This window comes from Myxocyprinus asiaticus, chromosome 8 (genome assembly GCF_019703515.2).
Source record: "Myxocyprinus asiaticus isolate MX2 ecotype Aquarium Trade chromosome 8, UBuf_Myxa_2, whole genome shotgun sequence".
Classification (NCBI taxonomy): Eukaryota; Metazoa; Chordata; class Actinopteri; order Cypriniformes; family Catostomidae; genus Myxocyprinus; species Myxocyprinus asiaticus.
The window spans coordinates 48,206,224-48,225,861 of record NC_059351.1 but is presented as its reverse complement, the minus strand read 5'-3'; the positions used below and the strand labels follow the sequence as shown (position 1 = coordinate 48,225,861).

At 38.2% G+C, this 19,638-nt stretch overlaps 1 protein-coding gene across 6 annotated transcripts in view; it reads left to right on the top strand.

Moving 5' to 3' along the window:
- The window catches only part of LOC127445076 (protein FAM13A-like), a 60,355-nt gene extending 40,756 nt beyond the window's left edge, over positions 1 to 19,599 (top strand). For 3 of the 6 annotated variants that reach the window (XM_051704838.1, XM_051704834.1, XM_051704832.1), the window contains 11 exons: positions 5,277 to 5,379; positions 10,376 to 10,592; positions 10,881 to 11,022; positions 11,120 to 11,201; positions 11,454 to 11,659; positions 11,769 to 11,852; positions 12,430 to 12,525; positions 14,711 to 14,794; positions 16,187 to 16,383; positions 17,921 to 18,022; positions 18,183 to 19,599. In XM_051704838.1, the coding sequence (XP_051560798.1) occupies positions 5,277 to 5,379; positions 10,376 to 10,592; positions 10,881 to 11,022; positions 11,120 to 11,201; positions 11,454 to 11,659; positions 11,769 to 11,852; positions 12,430 to 12,525; positions 14,711 to 14,794; positions 16,187 to 16,383; positions 17,921 to 18,022; positions 18,183 to 18,306 (1,437 nt within the window). In that variant the 3' untranslated portion in view covers positions 18,307 to 19,599. The remainder of the gene's footprint in view (positions 1 to 5,276; positions 5,380 to 10,375; positions 10,593 to 10,880; positions 11,023 to 11,119; positions 11,202 to 11,453; positions 11,660 to 11,768; positions 11,853 to 12,429; positions 12,526 to 14,710; positions 14,795 to 16,186; positions 16,384 to 17,920; positions 18,023 to 18,182) is intronic. The other 3 variants (XM_051704833.1, XM_051704837.1, XM_051704835.1) reach the window with 3 other exon arrangements.
- Positions 19,600 to 19,638: the final 39 nt, after the last annotated feature.

Sequence of the window (19,638 nt, the reverse complement as noted above, 5' to 3'; positions counted from 1 at the left end):
AGCTTCAACAGCTTCTTTACTTCTAGTTTACATGTATAGTTTAAAGCTAATATTATTTATTTCAAAGGTCTAATCCCCTTTGAAGCACTAAAGCGAGGACAGTCCTACATACACTCTTGTGAGCACTTATTAAAATCGCAAATGAATTCTCTTACTTTTAGGGAGAACCATCAAAAGGATTTCTTTTCAGGTCAGTTCAGTTCATACCAAATTAAGTGCACTTATCTCACTTCACTCTCTTCTGTATTACATTTGTTGACCTCATCTCTTTGTTCTTTCATTTGTTCTCTTTGTGTTACGTGTGATAATGATTAATCATTACTGATGTATTAGGCTTTGTTTTTTTTTTTTTTAGCTGTGATGAGTTCTTTTAATCACAAGCTCTTTGTGATTCTAAGAAAAAAATGTAGATGTATGACAAATTGAGTGGCCTCTATCAAAGATGCATGTGAAGCCATCTGCAGGAAAGATGCCAGCTAGATAGCCATAATATACAGTTATACTGTACAGCTTTTCGTAACATCATTCATTCTTGATTATTCAATGCGAAGTGAATAATTTCTGCGCTACTACAGTAGCTTCACTAAATGGAATTGCAAAAATGTAGAGTGTTTTCAAATAGGTTTTCCAAACACTCCCTCCATCTGGCATTGGTTGGTTGATCTGTTGGGAAGTGTCAACTTTGGCATACATTGTTAGACCTCACTTTTGGACAGATAACCTACATTCCACTTCAAAAATACTGAATTGAAAAGTATCTGAAATGTATCTATGCAATCATAATGGATTTGTTGGAATATTAACTCATGCCCCTGCTGTCATGCCATCTGGGTATGTAGTGTTTTACCTGCATATCCAGACCAACAAGTTCGTGAAGTTTCAGTGCTAATGTTCCATATCATAGTCAGTGGCGGTTCTAGCTTGTATGGGCCCCCTGTGCAAAACCCGCTTCAACATGAGGCACCCACACAGACCCCCCCTCCCCCCGCAAGATGCCGCCCTGGGCAACTGCACATGTCGCCCATGTCTAAATCCGCTACTGCTTCAAGTAGAAAGAAGAATTTCTTTCTCCCTTTTTTTATCGACATTTTTAATGTCAGTTTCTTTGATTGTAGAATTTGTTATTTTAACCAAGCAAATTTGTTATGTTAAGCCCTATTATGTTTAGCTGGCATTGTGATGTCACATACATGCTGAATCAGTGTGTCCATGCATGCCATGTGTGAGATGTACTCCTTCATACACTCTAACTGTTAGAACATGTTGTACCCAGCTATGTCACGTACACGCAATGCATTGTGGTATACAGCAAGTGCTTCCCAGCTTGTTGAAACTGGCTGCTGATTACAGACGTTTTTATTTTTTTCATGAACGTGCTGAAAGCCACAATCCTTTACACATAAGCAGAGCTTAACTGAAGCTTTATCAGTTAATCTTAACTCAAACTAAAAGGCATGCTATCATAGGTATTTGTAAACAATATTATAAACCAGTAACTCAGTGAAGCAAACCTGCTTCTGCCAGTTAACTAAATTAAATGAAAAAAAAAATTCTTTTATTTTTATTGAAGTAATACAATTTATTTATTATTTGCGATATCTAATCTTATTTACAGTACATAGCTTTATGTTTTAGGGCTGTCTTTTTATGGTTAATAATTACACAATTTAAATACATTCTTGACTAATTGGGTGGTGCATTTTGTTTGATTAAAAAAAAACATAGGCAGCTTAATTACAAAATCTATAGTGTGGAAATTTCATCCAGAAAATCCAAACCAGAAAATAACCTTTATAATTAAAATGTAGAGATTATTTAATGGATAACTACCTTTGAACCACTTTTAAAAGATTATTTAAGTACTAATGCAAACAGAAATGGAAACTTTATAATGAAAAGATTCATTTGTGCATAGCTACATTTTAAATACACTTTTTTATTATTATTCTATAATTACTAACACAAACTTTGTAATAATGTAAAGATTAATGTATGTTCAACTTTGTATTTTTTCAAAATTCTACAAGTACTTAACCCAAACAGAAGAATAACCTTTTAATTTTAATGTATAACCTTTTAATAATTAAAATGAATTTTTGCATAAACATACCTTTTTTTTAATCAACTTCCTTTCAACATGAATAACTCCAGTGTTATCAGTAATCAGCAATATAATCTCATTAGTTATTGCCTCTCTAATCACGTTTTGAACAGGAGAATGACAAGATTAACTGATGAATTGTTTACTGTTGATTGCCCTTGTTTGGAGAGATTTGATGTTTTTCTGGGAAAGGCATCATGTGAAGGCTGTAAGTCTTATGAAAGCCTGTTGATCTTAGTCAACTGACTTCCACTGCTCAGATCAACCGGTCTTAAAGTCGTTTTTATCATGGGTTCAGCAAGAGCATGTGGATGCTGTATATACATTAGGTTTCTGTGCGTAGATTACAGCAAACATCTTTAATTTAAATAAGCAGTTGCTCCGTGCACAGACGGGCATTTATCTCTCGGATTTAATGAATGTGTTTGCGGTGTGTGTATTTAATTAGAACCAAATGGCATGTTTTAGTAAACAGTGTCACTAAAAGCGGAAATTTCAGATTTGGCAGTCGTTATTTGGACCTCTGGCAGCACAGGTTATTAACCTTATGAGTGTTTCTTCAGCTACGGGCTATTTTATGTATATGCCAGTTGCTGATTTTTATTCAAACTAACAGATTATAACTTTAAAAGTCACATTTGAACTTTCTCTGAAATTGCTTTCCAGGCCTTCATCATTCATTCTTGCTACTTTTCAAATGCATTTTATGTATAGATTGTATGGTTTTAGCCTTGTCCCAGGTCCAGACTTTCAATAATAATCTATGAAAATTCATCATAAAAAATATATATATATATATATATATATATATATTACAAGTTGAGATGTGGTGAAAATGACATCTGTTGATAAAGCATTATTCTGTACTGCATGTATATCTACTTTTGGACATTTTAAATTGTCTGCAATACTAGTGAGATTAAAAAAGGTGCGTGTTTTTTTTTGGGAGTTTAGATTTTTAAAGTCTACAGAGACAGAAGTGCTCATGGTTGAAGAAACACCCTTATATGGATGATAGTTTTTATGCCACAGATGCCAGAGCCAAACAAATCTTCACGTAATAGATTAAGGGAAGTCTGGGTGTTTGTTTCCCATACCACAAATGGAACACATCTTTTCTTATCTCCTCTGTTGTTAATAAATGCCACAGCACTTGGCAATATGGCAAGAGCACTTTGCAGAACAATTACACAAAAACCTCACGGAACAATCGTACAGCACAGAGTCCCTTTATTCCATGTTTAGATTGATAAACTATCAATCATATACATTAGTCATACTGGACATTAGTGTTGTAATTCTAAGCCACGATGTGGCATGTCAACACCATTATGAAAAATCACCATGCCACAAATAGCAAGTCTGCAATGGCACAAGTACTTGTCATATCCAGTTTCATTAGCATGAGTAAGCCCTGTGTGCGGTAATATTCGTAATAGATCTTGTGGTCAGACACTGATACTAAGAGCGCTCGTAGTGGGACTTTTGTCATACTGTTGGTAATGTGGGGCATGCGGGGGGGTAGTGCTGCCTTGATCTGCTCTAAAAATAGACACTGTCCCATACCCCAGTGCCCGGAAACGTGTGTTTGCGCGATCTGTCTACATTATGCATGCCCCTACAATATTATCAGGACATCATAGAGATGCATAGAAGATTGCAGGGAAAGCTGAAATAAAAATATCTTGCAACTCTGGGTGTAAGTTCCCTAAAGCAGTGCGTGCGTGCTCTGCATGCTCCCTTCCTGTTCTTTGTCCCCTCCCATTCTTGCTCCCTGTTTCCTCAACCACAGAGACAAACAGCCATGGATGCCAGGTCTGCGTGACAAATCAGCTCAATAATAAAACTCAAAATATGCCACAGACTTTAAAAGCTCTTTTATACATTTTCAGATTTCCTTTCATTTTTAGGGCTGTAATATAAATTGAGTAGCAGAAACATTAACCAAGTTTAAAAACTGTAGTTCATAACCATTGAAAATAGAAAAAAAAGAAAAAAACCTGCCTTTCAATGCCATCATTTAAATTGTAACAATTTAAAATAAAATTAATTTATTATTTAAAAAAAATAAATAAATACATCTAAGAAAATAAAAGATTTTTTTTTTTTTTCTGGAAGTAACAAAATGCAATGCATTTAAACCTAGGAAGGACAGACTTCAGGGGGTTGCGTGGATAATATAAATGCATGTTAACTATATAAGTTAACATGAAATAACAATGTACTGAAATTTTACAGCATTTAATAATCTTATTTCATATTAATTTCAACATATACAACTTTTAATTAAAAAATGTTTTAGTATATGTTAACATTAGTTAATGCATTATGAACTAATAATGGACAATTTTATTTTTCTAAATTGAAATTAACCAAGATTTTTAAATGCTGTTAAAAAATACTGTTGCGTTAGTTCATGATACCTAATGCATTAACTAATTTTAACTAATAGAACATTATTATAAAGTGTTTACCTGCAAATTCACTGTATATTGTAATAATAACCACAGTTGGCATGTGTATGTCCATAAAAATTGTATGTGTACGATACGTCACACCCATAAACTGCAGTACAAAAATTAATCCACAGCAGTAATTTAAAGGAATATTCTGGATTCAGTACAAGTAAAGCTCAATTAACAGCATTTGTGGCATAATATTGATTACGACCTAAAAACGATATTTTGACTCACCCCTTGGTTATTAAAAAACTGTTACAGTAAGGCACTTACAATGGAAGGAAATGAGCCAGTCCATAAACGCTAAAATACACATTGTTTCACAAGTATAGGCTCAATATTATAATTGTTAACATGATTTTAGTATAATAAAATCACATATTAACCATATCTTTGTAAAGATGGACTTGGCAACCCAGGAAATGGCTGTGGAGATGCAACAGTGGAAAAAAAGAGAGAGGGGGAGGTAGGGAGGGGTAGAAAGAAAAAAACAAAAACTAACCACACCCACCTTGAAAAGGACATTTGTCGGAGTTTGTCAAGGGCAGGCAGCCAATCAGCTGGCAGGGGTTTGTCCTGCAGTTCTGCCCACTGCCCTCCTCCCAGCCTGTAAGTAGACAGGGGAAGGCGCAGGCAGGGTATTGCTCAACTTAAGAAGTGCACTGTCCCCTTCTCTGGTGTAGTTGGTGTTTATCCTGTGCTCTTTCCTCTGCTAGACGCCTGCCATGAAGATCCAAGAGGCTCATAGTGGGGCAGAGACCTGCAACGATGTCCCACGCCTGGACTTGTCTACTCTGACAGAGGACAGTGACTGGGCAGGTCAGTCTTTTTTATGTTTTCTGTGTCTCTCACAAATGTCTGTTGTCTGCACATGGGCGGCAGCTGCGAGTCTGCCTTGCCCAGATTGTGTCCTCATGTTGCATGAGTGCAGAGTCTTATGAAGTCACTTTATGGATTGGAAGGGGATTATAGAAGGTGTAGTTACTGAGTAGGTTGTGTTTGTTGGAGCTTCTTAAAACCCCTGTGATCTCCCTTGAGAAGCCTTGACTTGGATCCATCTGGGGTTTTGCGCTGGATTTGTTTGCGGTTTCATTTGCCTCACTTCCCTTTTAGCCACAATCTCATGTTTGTAAACATTTGAAAGGCTGTCGATTGCATCTTTGCGCTTTTTTGCTTCTTCGTCATCTTTTTCGAGAATAATATTTTATACAGTAAGGTTTCATTTTACCCAACCAATCCTCTGAATCTAAATGAACTTTGCTGAGCTGATGCATCGGTTGTGATCAAATGGATTTTTATCGGCTACAGCGATTTGATGCGTATGCACAAATGCTGCATTTCCATCAAGTTTAACTATAATCCTTCAAGGCACAAAGGAATTATTAACCGCTTGTATCGTCTTTGGGGTTAAAATTTGTTTGGGGTGGGGGGTGAGCTTAGCAACAAGCAAATGTGCTCTCCGAGTGGAAGACCGTATAGCCATGGCAACTGAGAACTGAAACACGAGGCGGTTAAATTCAGGAGTCTGCGAGCGGTTGCTATGTGTACATGTCACGCCTGAGCCTTTAAAATTCTCATGGCTATGCACAACACTCTCGGATCCCTTCCTGTTTCCTCTCCCGTCTGTGCAGCATGTGCCAGTCAAAGGCTTGCACACAAACACACCCCTTTTCTCCATGACCTTGTAAATGTTGTAGTTTGCAAAAAGTGTACAGATTTGGTCCCCTTTCAAGGTCTGGCATGGATACACGGTAGGCAGTGAAGTGCACATAGCGCAGAGAATCGCCTTGCTGGGAGGGTTGCCATGTTGAGTCAGAGTTACCCTTTTACTTTGATAAAGTGGTTAATGTCGTGGTCACAGACTTGGCAGCTTCTGTTTCTCTATTTCATATGCTTGTTCTATGGCACCCTCTGGTGTGAGCTTCAAACAGATGTTTACATAATCACAAAGCTAGGTTGATGCTTATATTAATGTGGTCAATACATCACTGCGTGGTTTGGTGAGGCATTCCTGGGAGATTAGTGTGAGAAACACATTACAACCATGTGATGTTCTGCTCTCTTATATTTACATTTATGCAGTTAGGAGACTCTTTTATCCAAAGTAACTTACAGTGCATTCAAGGTATACATATTACCAGTAGTGTACTCTGTGGGAATCGAACCCATAACCTTGTTGTGCCTTACCGCACTCTCTACCGATTGAGATACTGCTATTTGTGATCCATACTTTTCTTTTTTTATTGAATGCATTGTTTCAGGGCATTTTTTTTAAGATAGTTTTGAAATATGTTTTGTCAAAAGCGCTGTGCAAATAAATGTATTGAAAATGTAATGCTTTAGAGGGCATTTGAAAGTTTTGTAATAGATTTTACATAGTTAAACACTAGGAATCCTAGCAATTAAGCTGTTTGTCACACTAAGTTGATAAACGTAATTACAGATATCATCATGCAAAAAAAGGACCAGTTTTAGAAAATTATGTATTGTGAAAAGTGCATTACAAATAATTTGAAAATGTAACAATTTTGGTGGAATTTGGAAGTTGCATAGTGCATATTTGTTTAACAGTTATCTGCCACAAATCCTAGCAATTAACTTTGTCATGCTAAAAAGATATGGTTTGCAACAATATGTATTGTGAAAAGCACTATGCAAATGATTAACTTGAAAATGTAACAGGTTTGAGGGCATTTGAAAGTTCTGTAGTGCATTGTACATAGTTATACATTACTATGGCCTAAAGGCCTAAAGTTTGTTATGCGAAGTGTAACAACTTACGGTAATCACACAACTAAAAAGAGTTTTGCAACAATGTTTTGTGAAAAGCGCTATGCAAATGAAAATGTTATAGTTTTGTGTGATTTGAAAGTTTCATAGTGCATTGTACATAGTTGTATGCTACAAATTACATAGATTTTTTAAAATACAGTACCACTAAATATCAGCTGTTGGCTCCAGCACATGGGAGTGGTCAGATAAGTGTTGAGGACAGTATGTAATATTAAGCTGCCAGACCTTTGTCCCAGTGTGGCCAGTGCTCATTGTGGTGACCCACTATGGTGCCAGGACACAGCAGTTTGCCCATATGTTTGCCAGCTGGGTTGTTCACAGTCTCAGACAACTTGATATATCACCATCTGCTTCTCTGCCTTTTTTATTTCCCTTGAATAAAACCATATTTCCTTTTAGGGATGGGAGATATCACTTATTTTCTTTTTGATCCAAAACTAAGTCCTAAGATTACAGATATTGCTACCAACACTGATATGACCTGGACATGATTGATATTGGAAGATAAAAATGAGTAATAATAGCCACTTAACATTGTATTTTATAGCCATCATTTAAGCACTTAATTGGTCTGCAAATTATCAGACTTTTATTTTGGTTTATCAATTAACAATTAGAGAATATTTATTTTATTTAAATAATCTTAAAACAAACGTCACACAAACCCATTCATTTCACCTTTAGCTTAGTTGTTATTTAGTATAAAATAACCCCAGATGATCTGTTGTGACTTCTTGCAATTTTTAGAATTTCTGCTTGTGTTCGGATGAATAGAAGGACAATTAAGGCCAAAGTATACTTCGAATGTCCAAATTGCTGATCGGAACGCTCACAGTATGTGTGACGCAAATTTTGTCATTCAAACAAAAAAAAAGAGTGTCCGCGTGAAGCCCAGATTTTCTCACCATGCGGACAGTCCTCGTCTGTGCGCATCGACAGCGTATGCACCTGCCGTTGACTGTGCTAAAAGAGTATTGTAAGCACTGTTCTAGAGCAATCTGCCGATCCCCATTTCCTAGGGCTGTTCCCACCATGGCCTCTTTGGTTACCTGTCTTTCTCTGTCTCTTCCAGATTCTCATTTCTTTAGCGTCCCTTTCCTTGACTTTAAAAGCCTTTTCCAGCAGAGCTACAATGAGTATAAGGGCTGAGATCTGCTTTTGTTAACAACCTGATATCCAAGAGCCCCATGTCTCTCCAATGACCTTCAAACGCTGCATGGAAACCCAATAAAACACCCTAAACTGGCATTTACCCACCCTGCATCTAACATCTCACTGCTTCTGTGAGCAGACACAATAACATGTGCCTTTATTTACAGTATGTTCGCAATAGTCTAATATGCTGGCACCTTAATTTGGCGAGACTCAGTGAAAGGCCATCTTGTACCACATGCTTGTATGTATTATGCCGGCTTAACAAAATGGCCTCAAATGCGTGAGAGCAGAGCTCCTCAAGCTTGACTATAACAATCACATGACATGGTACAAAAGTGCAAAGAACCTGTTGCTGGAATTTAGGCTCTACGGGATCAATTGCGGCATTTTGAAAAGTATGCAAACTGCTTGTTGTCTGTGAATGAGTGTGTACATGTCTTTAAATAATGTAAAAAATCTGAATTTTCCAAAAGCATTCTTGTATTTAAAATGAAAATTTTAAAATAGAAAATGCATTTCTAACAGTCCCATAATCTACTGATGCGAGTTGTGGTTTAATGTTCCTTGAGTTCAGTTTGTACATCGATAAAAAACAAGTTACTAAATGTGGGCAAAACACACTTGCGCACACACTAGCACTCATTGTTTTATTGTCTAACGTAATGTGCGCTGGCTTACACAAACATTACAAGGATTTTTTCCTGTACTTCAGCATTGGAGTATGCTATATCGACTTTATGTTGTTCTTGCATTCCTAGTTCCACAGGTCACTTTGCAGTAAGCCTTTACCGCAGCATTCTTCAGGATACATCATCATTAAATTGCTCTTGTGACCTTACTTTATGGTCATGGCCGAGACTTTGATAGCATCAGCATAGTAAATAAACAAAATATTCATATATTAAAGCATGTCCCAACTTTCATGTTTGTTTAATAATTTGTAGTGCTTGATGGGCCTGGGTAGCTCAGCAAGTAAAGATGCTGACTAGTACCCCTGGAGTCGCGAGTTCAAATCCAGGGCGTGCTGAGTAACTCCAGCCAGGTCTCCTAAGCAACCAAATTGGCCCGGTTGCTAGGGAGGGTAGAGTCACATGGGGTAACCTCCTCATGGTAGCTATAATGTGGTTCTCACTCTCGGTGTGGCGCGTGGCGAGTTGTGCGTGGATGCCGCGGAGAATAGCGTGAAGCCTCCACACGTGCTATGTCTCCACGGTAACGCGCTCAACAAGCCACGTGATAAGATGCGTGGATTGATTATCTCAGACGCGGAGGCAACTGAGATTCATCCTCCGCCACCTGGATTGAGGCGAGTCACTACTCCACCACAAAGACTTAGAGCACATTGGGAATTGGGCATTCCAAATTGGGGAGAAAAGGGGAGAATTAAAATAAATCAATAAATCAATATAAAATAAAATAAAAAAATAAATAAAATAAATAATCTGTAGTGCTTATACTTAACCTTTAGAAAACAGTCACAGTTACACTGAATAATCAAGAAATAAAAAGCACACGTATTGCATATTTAATAAAGGTGATGGTATACTTATATTACTCTCTTTAAAAGTGAAAAAAACAGCAACTTTATACTAGTTTTTGTGCTATCAGCAAAAACCAAAAAGGCTGACCTCAGGACTCCAGAAATAGCAACAGGGTCAATAGAGTATCAGCTTGGTTAAAATTTATTGTGTTAGCAAACTTTTGGTCACGACTGTAGGATATCAACAAAGACTGAACGCACCTCGTGGCCATCCTGTTGCCAATTTTTCCCCGTTTGCCTTGTGAAATCTAAAAGCACCGTCCCATCATTTGCACTCTATTTGAACAAGGGTGTGTAGTCAACATTTGTGTGTGTTCGTCTTAACAGAACCAGTGCCGGCCTACTCATCGTGGCAAAGGGAGAGTATGGACAGCGATGAAGCTCGGGTATCGCCCCACGCCGGTGGCAAGCCGATTCGTCAACTCCTAGAGGAAGACAGTGACCCAATGGTCTCTCCACGCTTCTATGCCTATGGAGACAGCCAGCAGTACCTGGACGACACAGAGGTTCCACCGTCGCCACCCAATGCCCACTCCTTTGTAAGGTAAAAATGTACCTTCTTAAGTTTTGGGAGTTAAATAAAGTTGTGAAATACTATGGGGAATTCACAAAGTTTATTTACACACGTTGTCTGCATTGGTTTAGCACCGGATTCACTAAAGGAATTGTGTGAAACGGGTAACAGTGCAAATACACCACAAATTTGTGCCGAATCCATTTTAAAGGGACAAATTTTGCAGGCCACATACTAAAGTAGCTTGGCTAAATAGCAAATTTATCACTCTGTGGTTTGTAGGGTGAATTTTTAATTTTGCAAATGTTTTTCACTCAGTAGGCGAAGGAGTTCATCATTAGGTTCCTGCGATGACGACCGTGAGGAGCTCACCTCAGCCCAGCTTTCAAAACGAATCCACGCCCTCAAGAAGAAGATCCGTAGGTTTGAGGAGAAGTTTGAGGAGGAACGCAAATACAGGGTGAGCGATTTCCTAAACTAAAGGCTGCTTCTTCTACGTCGCGAAATGTTTCGTACTATTTTTACTGCAAATATTGAGCTTTGTGATTTCTTCGCAGCCGTCACATGGCGACAAAGCCGCCAACCCAGAGGTTCTGAGATGGATGAATGAACTCACTAAGATGCGCAAAGACTTGAAAGGTATGAACTGAATGGCTCTACAAGAGATGGAAGAGACACAGTAAGCGTTATGAGAATGATTAGCATTGTGTAAGCAACGCTAATCCAACCTTCAGGATATCTTGTTTGACAAACAGCAACAAAATGTCTCAGATGTCATTTCTCGCTAGCCTCTGTGGGTTGTGAATGCCAGGAACTCAACTCCTGATCTGATCAGGGCTTCAAAGAACATATAAACAAATGGCTGAACAGTCCATGTTCTGTCTTCCACAGATCACAAGTTGTTAAAATCAGAGGAGGATTTGACGCCCATCCCCCGCCAGCGAAGCAACACGCTTCCCAAGAGCTTTGGGTCTCAGCTGGAGAAGAAACCACCCGAGACCAAAGCCCCCAAACCCCCTGTGGAAAGCACGCTGGAAGCAGTCATGAACAAACTACTGGAGAAACGCAAGGAGGCGGGACGACCGGAGGACATTAAAGTGAGTTGTTTGTCATTTTTTTGTTCCTACAAACAAATGCATGAATCCTTTAAATGTTGGGGGGATGGGGATACAACAGTTCCAAAGAACATCTTCTGTTCCCCTTTAGGATATGACCCGTGAGCAGATCGGAGTGGAGAAGGTGGCCCTTCAGAAAGCTCTTCTGTATTATGAGAGCATCCATGGCAGACCAGTGAGTATATGCAAATCTTCATATGTGCAAAATATGCAAGATAGTAGCAGGAAAACCTGTAAATATCAGGGAATTTAAAAACTTTTACAGGCTTGGTAAAGTCATTTTCAGCTCTGCTGAAAAATATTTCATTGGCTAGATATTGCTCTTTTGTTGTATAAAACATTCCGGAAACCCATAGTGATGTTTGATTTGTAAGCAAATTGTTCGTTTGAGTCGGTTCTTTTCAGTAAATGGGTCGGACAAACTGGTTTAAATGATTCATTAGCGAATCAGTCAGAATTTCAGTTAGTTTTTAAGAATCTTTCTCTAGTAGATTTTTTTCAACGAATCAGTCTGAATGCTTCATTAGCAAATCATTCTGAATTTTAATGATTTTCGTGAATGCCGATCTGCTAGATTTTCTTTTTTCAATGAATCAGTCAAACTGATTCATTAATTGGCTTTAATGATTAATTAGCGAATTAGTCTAAATGTGAATGATTTTTTAAAAACCTTATCTGGTAATCACAAATGACTGGAAGCATCATGCAAAAAATAATTGGTCACAAAATGCTCTATCATTCATTCTTTTAAGGTCACCAAGAACGAGAGGCAGGTTATGAAGCCTATGTATGACAGATACCGGCTCGTCAAACAGATCCTGTGTAGAGCGTCCACCATTCCAGTCATTGTAAGTTCCAGTTTTGCCCTACTGCCTTCATTCCCCCCTTCCTCCTTGTATCAATTTCAGTTTGTCTATGTACTATATATTTTGCTCTTGTAAGCATTCATTAGTTTAAAGTATATATCCATGCTATGCTAACAGGTGGCAAAAGCCATTGTTGATGTTTGTTTTAAAGGTATGCTAGCCATTACTTTAACTTCATTCTTGAGCTAAATCGTACAGTTAAGTCTCTGAGGTATTAGTAGGGGAAATAGCATTAGCAATAGCACAATATAAGCATTTAGCTGCAGTATTGATGTGGTGGCAGTGCTGGGGCTTGTTAGCACCACTAAGCCTGTCTTTAACAAGAGCTCAAGAGTGGCCAGTTTAGGTCATATTTTGTGGCTCTGTATTTGCAACAGCATGCCTTATAATTCCTTTCCTACTTAAGACTCTTACACACGTACTCTTAAATTCCTCCAAAGCGTTGCCACCCTAATAAAAGTATTCCCATTCCACAGGAATTCGCATTTTAATAAAATACAATATTTGTACAATATTTTTAGTAATGCAGTCATATTTTAAGTACATATAAATACATGCAAATATTGTATGTTTTAAAACATTTGGCTTATGTAACACAAAATCTGTATCTCTGATACAGACTTTACCATTATATAATAATCTAAAGCCTGATTAAATAGTGCTGTACTGTATTTACTTGTCAATGTCTTTTAGCTTTATGTTCTGCATTTTTATTTTGTAGATAATGGGCTTGGTTCTATAAACTATTGACCAAAAAACTATTGAAATGGACTCTTAGACAAACCAAAACAATCGGCTGCACAACAGTTAAAAGGTGATGTGTGTAGTTTTTTTTTTTTTACATCGTTACAATACTTTTTCCAATTCGAGTTTAAATGTGCACTCAGTAATTTTTTTCCCCATTAAAAAAGTTTGACTCCTAAAGAAATGAATTGTAATTTTCAAAAAAATTTATAAATTCATGAGCACTTACATTAGATGAGGACTCTAGTCATATCAGTACCCTAATAAAAGCTCTTTTATTCTATTATTATTCGGGGGTGCCCGTATGGGGGCTGCCATTTTAGAGTCACATGACCAGCTGAATACGACTCACTTAATCTCAGTAACTGCGTCGTCTTATTATTGGACTCTTTCACTCCTGGATTAAATTAATCATGGCCGATTGTGAATAGTGAATTTCTACAATGGCATCTGTTACTGAAAACTATTGATTTTGAATGATGCTGCATCCACACCACTAGGTGTCACTGTAAGTCCAAGATGACATGAGACAAAAAGTTACTGAGTGCACCTTTAATGTGCGGAGACAAATATAAGGCCAGAAATATACTTAATGCAAGTATGCGTATGCAAATGCAAGCGCTTGGCCAATACGCAGTTCAGTTGAACAAGCTTAATGTGCGTTCTTGCGTCACTGTGGTGGTAGCAAACCTCAGTACTCAAGGGGGCGATAGAGTTACCCTCAGAAGTCTATGCTCTTGAATCGGATGTTATTATTCGAGTAAGTTTCTGTAAATATATTGACTTTATTGCTCATCAATATTCTTATCAAACTGTTAATCCGCAATGACTATAGCTGATTTGAAAGAGGAAACTCACCACAGAAGTGGAGTTCACACTAATGTCTGCTAATGTCTAGCGCCCCTTGTGGCTACATTGAGATTGCAATGCATACTTGGTTTGTGTTAGGAATTGGGGTATGATACATGTCAATGCAACAATGCACAAAATCGAGCCTACGTGGCCAGAAGTGCCTGCGTTCATGTACTCACGTAGAGTCTGTTTTGGCCTTAAGTAAGCGATCGTAAGTTGATTCCACATAAAAGTGTAAACATTGTGGCACTATCAGAACATTCCTGTGTTTGATTGTCCCAACTAGCCCGACACAGCAACATTGGCTCAAACAATGCAGAGTTCGGAAAACCAGTTTGAAAGTACTTTTGCGTTTCCTTTGGGTGACGGTAGATGCGTAGAAATTGCACACTTCACCTTTAAAGAGTGGAAACTAAAAATACAGGATTCACTTACAAGTCAGAAATAACTTGGTTGAAACGGATCCAAAATGCCCAAAGTTGCAGGAGTCCTTTAACAGAGTCCTGCCCTGCGTGGGCTAATGCAGGGGTGGTTTATGGAGATGTAACACCATTGTTAACATCTACCACAGGGTTCGCCTTCCAGCAAGCGCAGAGGCCCTCTGCTGCAGCCCATAATCGAGGGTGTACCAGCCCTGTTCTTCAGCGACACCAAGGTGAAGAGCTGTTAATGCTCAACCAATCAGTGTTACGCCTGACTTGCCTCCTTCCCCCTCGATTTCCACATTTACCTAATCATGATCACAGCCTGTTGATTCTTGTGACCTGGTGGATCCCCAAAGCGAATCAGTAATTGCATGGTCACATACTACTTGGGAGTGCTGTGTAATTCGACTCCTACTGATTGCATAGTTGTTTGATCAAATCCCTCTTGGGGTTTGGCAGGAAAATGATGCTCAGTTTTTTTGTGTTTAGGAGGAAAACCCGATGCTCAAACTGATCAGAATTCAACTTACTTGCACTGTCACATTATTTATGTTTTTCATTGTACTACTAACACGATGGCCTAACACGAATGCAGTTGAGCTTTGTCTTGAAAATCTTGAAGGAATATTCCAGATTCAATACAAGTTAGGCTTAATAGACAGCATTTATGGTATAATGTTGATTACCACAAAAAATAATTGAGTTGTCCATCCTTTTCTTATTTTGTGTATTATTTGAGCTGTAAAGTTGTTTAAATCGTAATTTTTACACTGTCATGGCAATGTTGTAAAATTGGATATAACTTTAAATAGAAAAGGTTGGTAAATATGATTTTAGTGTGATAAAATTGCTAAAATGCATATTGTTTATATCTTGTGGCTATACTTTTAAAACAGTGAGTTTTTTAACATTTACGATTGGCCCCATTCACTCCAGTTTTAAGTGCCTTACTGTAACCCAGATTTTTGCAAAAAATCCAATTTGGAATGCCCAATTCCCAAAGCTCTCTAAGTCCTCGTGGTGGCGTAGTGACTCGCCTGAATCCGGGTGGCGGAGGACGAATCTCAGTTGCCTCCGCGTCTGAGACAGTCAATCCGCGTATCTTATCACGTGGTTTGTTGAGCGCATTACCGTGGAGACATAGCGCATGTGGAGGCTTCACGCTATTCTCCGCGGCATCCACGCACAACTCACCACGCGCCCCACCGAGGGCGAACCACATTATAGCGACCACGAGGAGGTTACCCCATGTGACTCTACCCTCACTAGCAACCGGGCCAATTTGGTTGCTTAGGAGACCTGGCTGGAGTCACTCAGCACGCCCTGGATTTGAACTCGAGACTCCAGGCGTGGTAGTCAGCGTCTTTACTCACGGAGCTACCCAGGCCCCCTGATTTTTGCTATTTTTAAATAAATGAAGGACGAATCGATATGATTTTTTTGTGGTAATCAACATTATGCCACACTGTATACTGTTATTTAAGCTTAACTTGTATTGAGCCCAGACTATTCCTTTAAGAAAACTCTTAAATTGATTGTTGAAACGCAGTCAACCAAGGTGTTAACTTATGGATCCTTGAGTTAAGCTGGAATTGATCTAACAGTGCCATCTGCTCTTCCAGGAGGAAGAGGACGGTTCAGATGAAGACAACGACACAAACACTCAGTTCACGGTCACGGTTAAGCCTGAGCTGAGTATATTGGGATTTCTCGACCAGCTGGATGAGGAAGCAAACGGTTTCATCTCACCCATCGATGAACTATCGCCATCCAAGAACACAACGGACATGAGACTGTCCAATTTACATGCTGCTCCCATGTAAGTAGTACATAAGACTAAGTATTAAAGGTTTAGAATGCGAACTTCTTAGGGGATGTTCACTCCAAATACTAGACGGACATCTTTTGACCATTGCACCGCGTCTCGCTGTTTTTTTTCAGCATATCGTGCAGTTAAATAGTACTTTTACTAAAAAGTAAAAATGCATCTGGAGACACATGTATTCTGTTCTACAGTTCTCAAACTTTTTTTTAGAGCAAGAAAGCATTCGGTTTAAAAGGCCCCTTAGGGTGCTTAAACACTAGGGAAAGCTTACGGCGTGGGTCACGTTTACCTTCGCATGGTGAAATTCCGCGGGTGAAGTCATCTCAAATGGGAACTTGCGTGATCGGGAATTTCGCGCAATAGACTTCCGGTTGCGAAGAATTTCCCCTCGCAGATTTCGCATGGAGTTCAAGTTTGGTGAACTTGACAGGCGAATTCGTAACGTCGGAAGCTTCGTTCAGCAGTGACCTCTGTGTGGAAGGTTTTTCGTACACAGCTACACTGAATATTCACAATGGACAAGGATATAATTTTAGTGGCAAGTTTATTTTTAACTTCTCTCTCACTGAGTATAAAGTGCAGCATTAAAAAGTGGCAGCTTGGCAATTAGATTTTTGCTGGTTTCACACACGCTAAACATCCGCCCACGCGTCTTTCGCCCGTGGAATTTTGCAGTGCAAAGGTAAACTGTATGTTTCCACTAGCGCTTCTGACAGACGTCACTGCTTTCAGCTCACGGTCATTGGCTCGCGCCCTGTGTTTTCTGCTTTTCATTTGCATTAAGCTGAGAATTCGTAACTTTTCAGACACTCTCTGCGGCTCCCCATGCTTGCGCTGCATCACTGTCAATCCCACAATTGACCTCGAGAGTATGGACCTCGGCTCCCATAGAAATTAATTTCAAATGCTCGCTCACCTTCACTTACCACACGCCAGTGGAAACGTACTGTAAATGCGACCGTGCCTTTAGACAAAAGTGTTATATGATAGGTGGAAATAGGTGGAATATGTAAGGTCTATTTTGAAGCTGTGAAAACAGCCAGATCAGTTTTAAATCAAGTTGTAATACAGTAAATTGGATTTCCGAAAGCACAGCTGAATTCGACTGTCTGAAATTAACACTGGTTGCAGACAACATTGTTAAATTAAGAGCTATAAAGAGTTTGTCTTCGTCAGTGGATGGCTATATCAAAGTGTGTTGCAGCACAAATTAAAATTCATAATGTTTGATTGTTGAATGTTTTCTTCTAAATCCTTGTGACCTATTATCCCAGTTGAAACTGTTAATTCTAATGTGTAAGCGTCTTTAAATTCCCATGCAGTGTTTTTTATGTTTTCATAATTAATCTAGTGAAACTGCAATGATTTGCATGACATGCATTTAAAAAAAACTGCTAAAAGTAATAAATGGTTGAGTGATATTTATAGTATCAAACATTGAATAAGCACATTCTTACAGTGTTTTCATTGCTGCTGTTGGTGTGCAGAAAGAATCTTTAAACTTTCCACTCCCTCCTACTCAAACACACAGGCAGGAACTTGTGGAGCAGCTCCAAGAAACCCGTGAAGAAAAGAAAAGGATCCGCAAAAACCTCAGTGAATTTGAGGATCAGTTCTTCAAGCAGAACGGCAGGTAAAGAAAATTTAACTTTCACAATTACAATGAATGTTTAGCAAATGTGTAAACATTGTATGAGTTGTCCCTTGAAATGTTTTTTTTTTTTAAATGTTCAAAAAACAATCATTAATTTGATTATTAATTTACATTCTTTGTACTTCCACTGTTTCCATAGAACTGTACAAAAGGAAGACCGCTCACCTTTGGCAGGGGAATATAATAAATACAAGCACATTAAAGCCAAACTCAGGCTGCTGGAAGTGCTCATCAGTAAAAGAGACTCCTCTAAATTCATCTAGTGTACAACCTATCCAGTGACCTGATAAAGGACTTGCTCTACTAGCCAAACAAGGACCAGACACTGCTATCAAAAGCAAAACAACTTGTACAAAGACATTTATTTTATCCACATTGTTTGTGGCCATGCAGCCCCATTAAATGCACGTTTGGCTGTCAAGGATGCCAAGACATGCCTGATTCACCAATAGAAGATTGAAAGTGCTGTTGTTCCACTGTGCACCAGTTCAACACTTGTTATATCGAAAAAAGACTTTCGGTTTCTTCATCTTTGATTGAAGATTTCTAGAGACAGTGGATTTGAAAATGCAACCAGATTATGAAAACAATCAGATTACCGACGAAACTCTAATTGCAATTACCTATTAAACCAAGAAGAATGTTTCCGTTATATTTCATGTTGTATTATACGACCGTTCGTATGGATCTTTTGATAATTTTTTTTATCTTAATATTGCTATAATATACTGTAGATACAACTATGTTTTTCGCAATCAGGCATAAACTTTGAAGAACATTGAGATTGTATGTCTTAAATTGTAAATACTTTGAGAGTTTATCATTATAGGAACTTTTTGTATTTGATGAATTAAAGAATGTTACAGATTTTCGGAAGGAAGGCTCTGTATATTTTTTTGTTATTTGCTGGTGCCATATTTCATGCAAATTGTTTATTTTCAATATTCATGTTTCTGAGACATTGCATTGTTTGTGCTTGTTTATAGTTAAACTATCTCTGTTGTTCTAACACTGAAGCTGTAACCTTAAGACCATTGACTAAGCTAGAATTAACTTACTAACGAGCCTGTAATATTCTAACGTAAAAAAACAAATTACAACCAAGCAAACGAACAGAAAAGAAAAAATTCCCTTGCCATGCTATAATGGTGTGGAAACGCACAAACAAAGGTACTATAAACTTGCTGTCATTATTTTTGTTGTATTTTTTTCATCTCCAGTGTCTAAATGGTCATCACATTAAAGTAACTGTTTAACAGTGATATGGGTCGACAAAATCTTAAAATTTTAAAAATCCCTAAAATGTTACAAAGAAATTAAACCTATATAGTACTATGTTGTACTGGTAGGTTTGCTTCTGATCCGCAGATCCAAACCAAATGAGCATGTCACCCCTTTTCTTATTCTCCAGATTGGAAACGTGTAGTGTGACCTTTGTTTTTTTCTGAACGTGATAAAGCTGATGGATAAAAATGAATACAGTGTACATTTTAGTGCATGATTGTATATGTATTTTGTATATATGATATAAAACCAAAACATATTTTTCTTCTGAATTTACTGGTGTTGAGTATTCATTTGTTTAATTGATATAA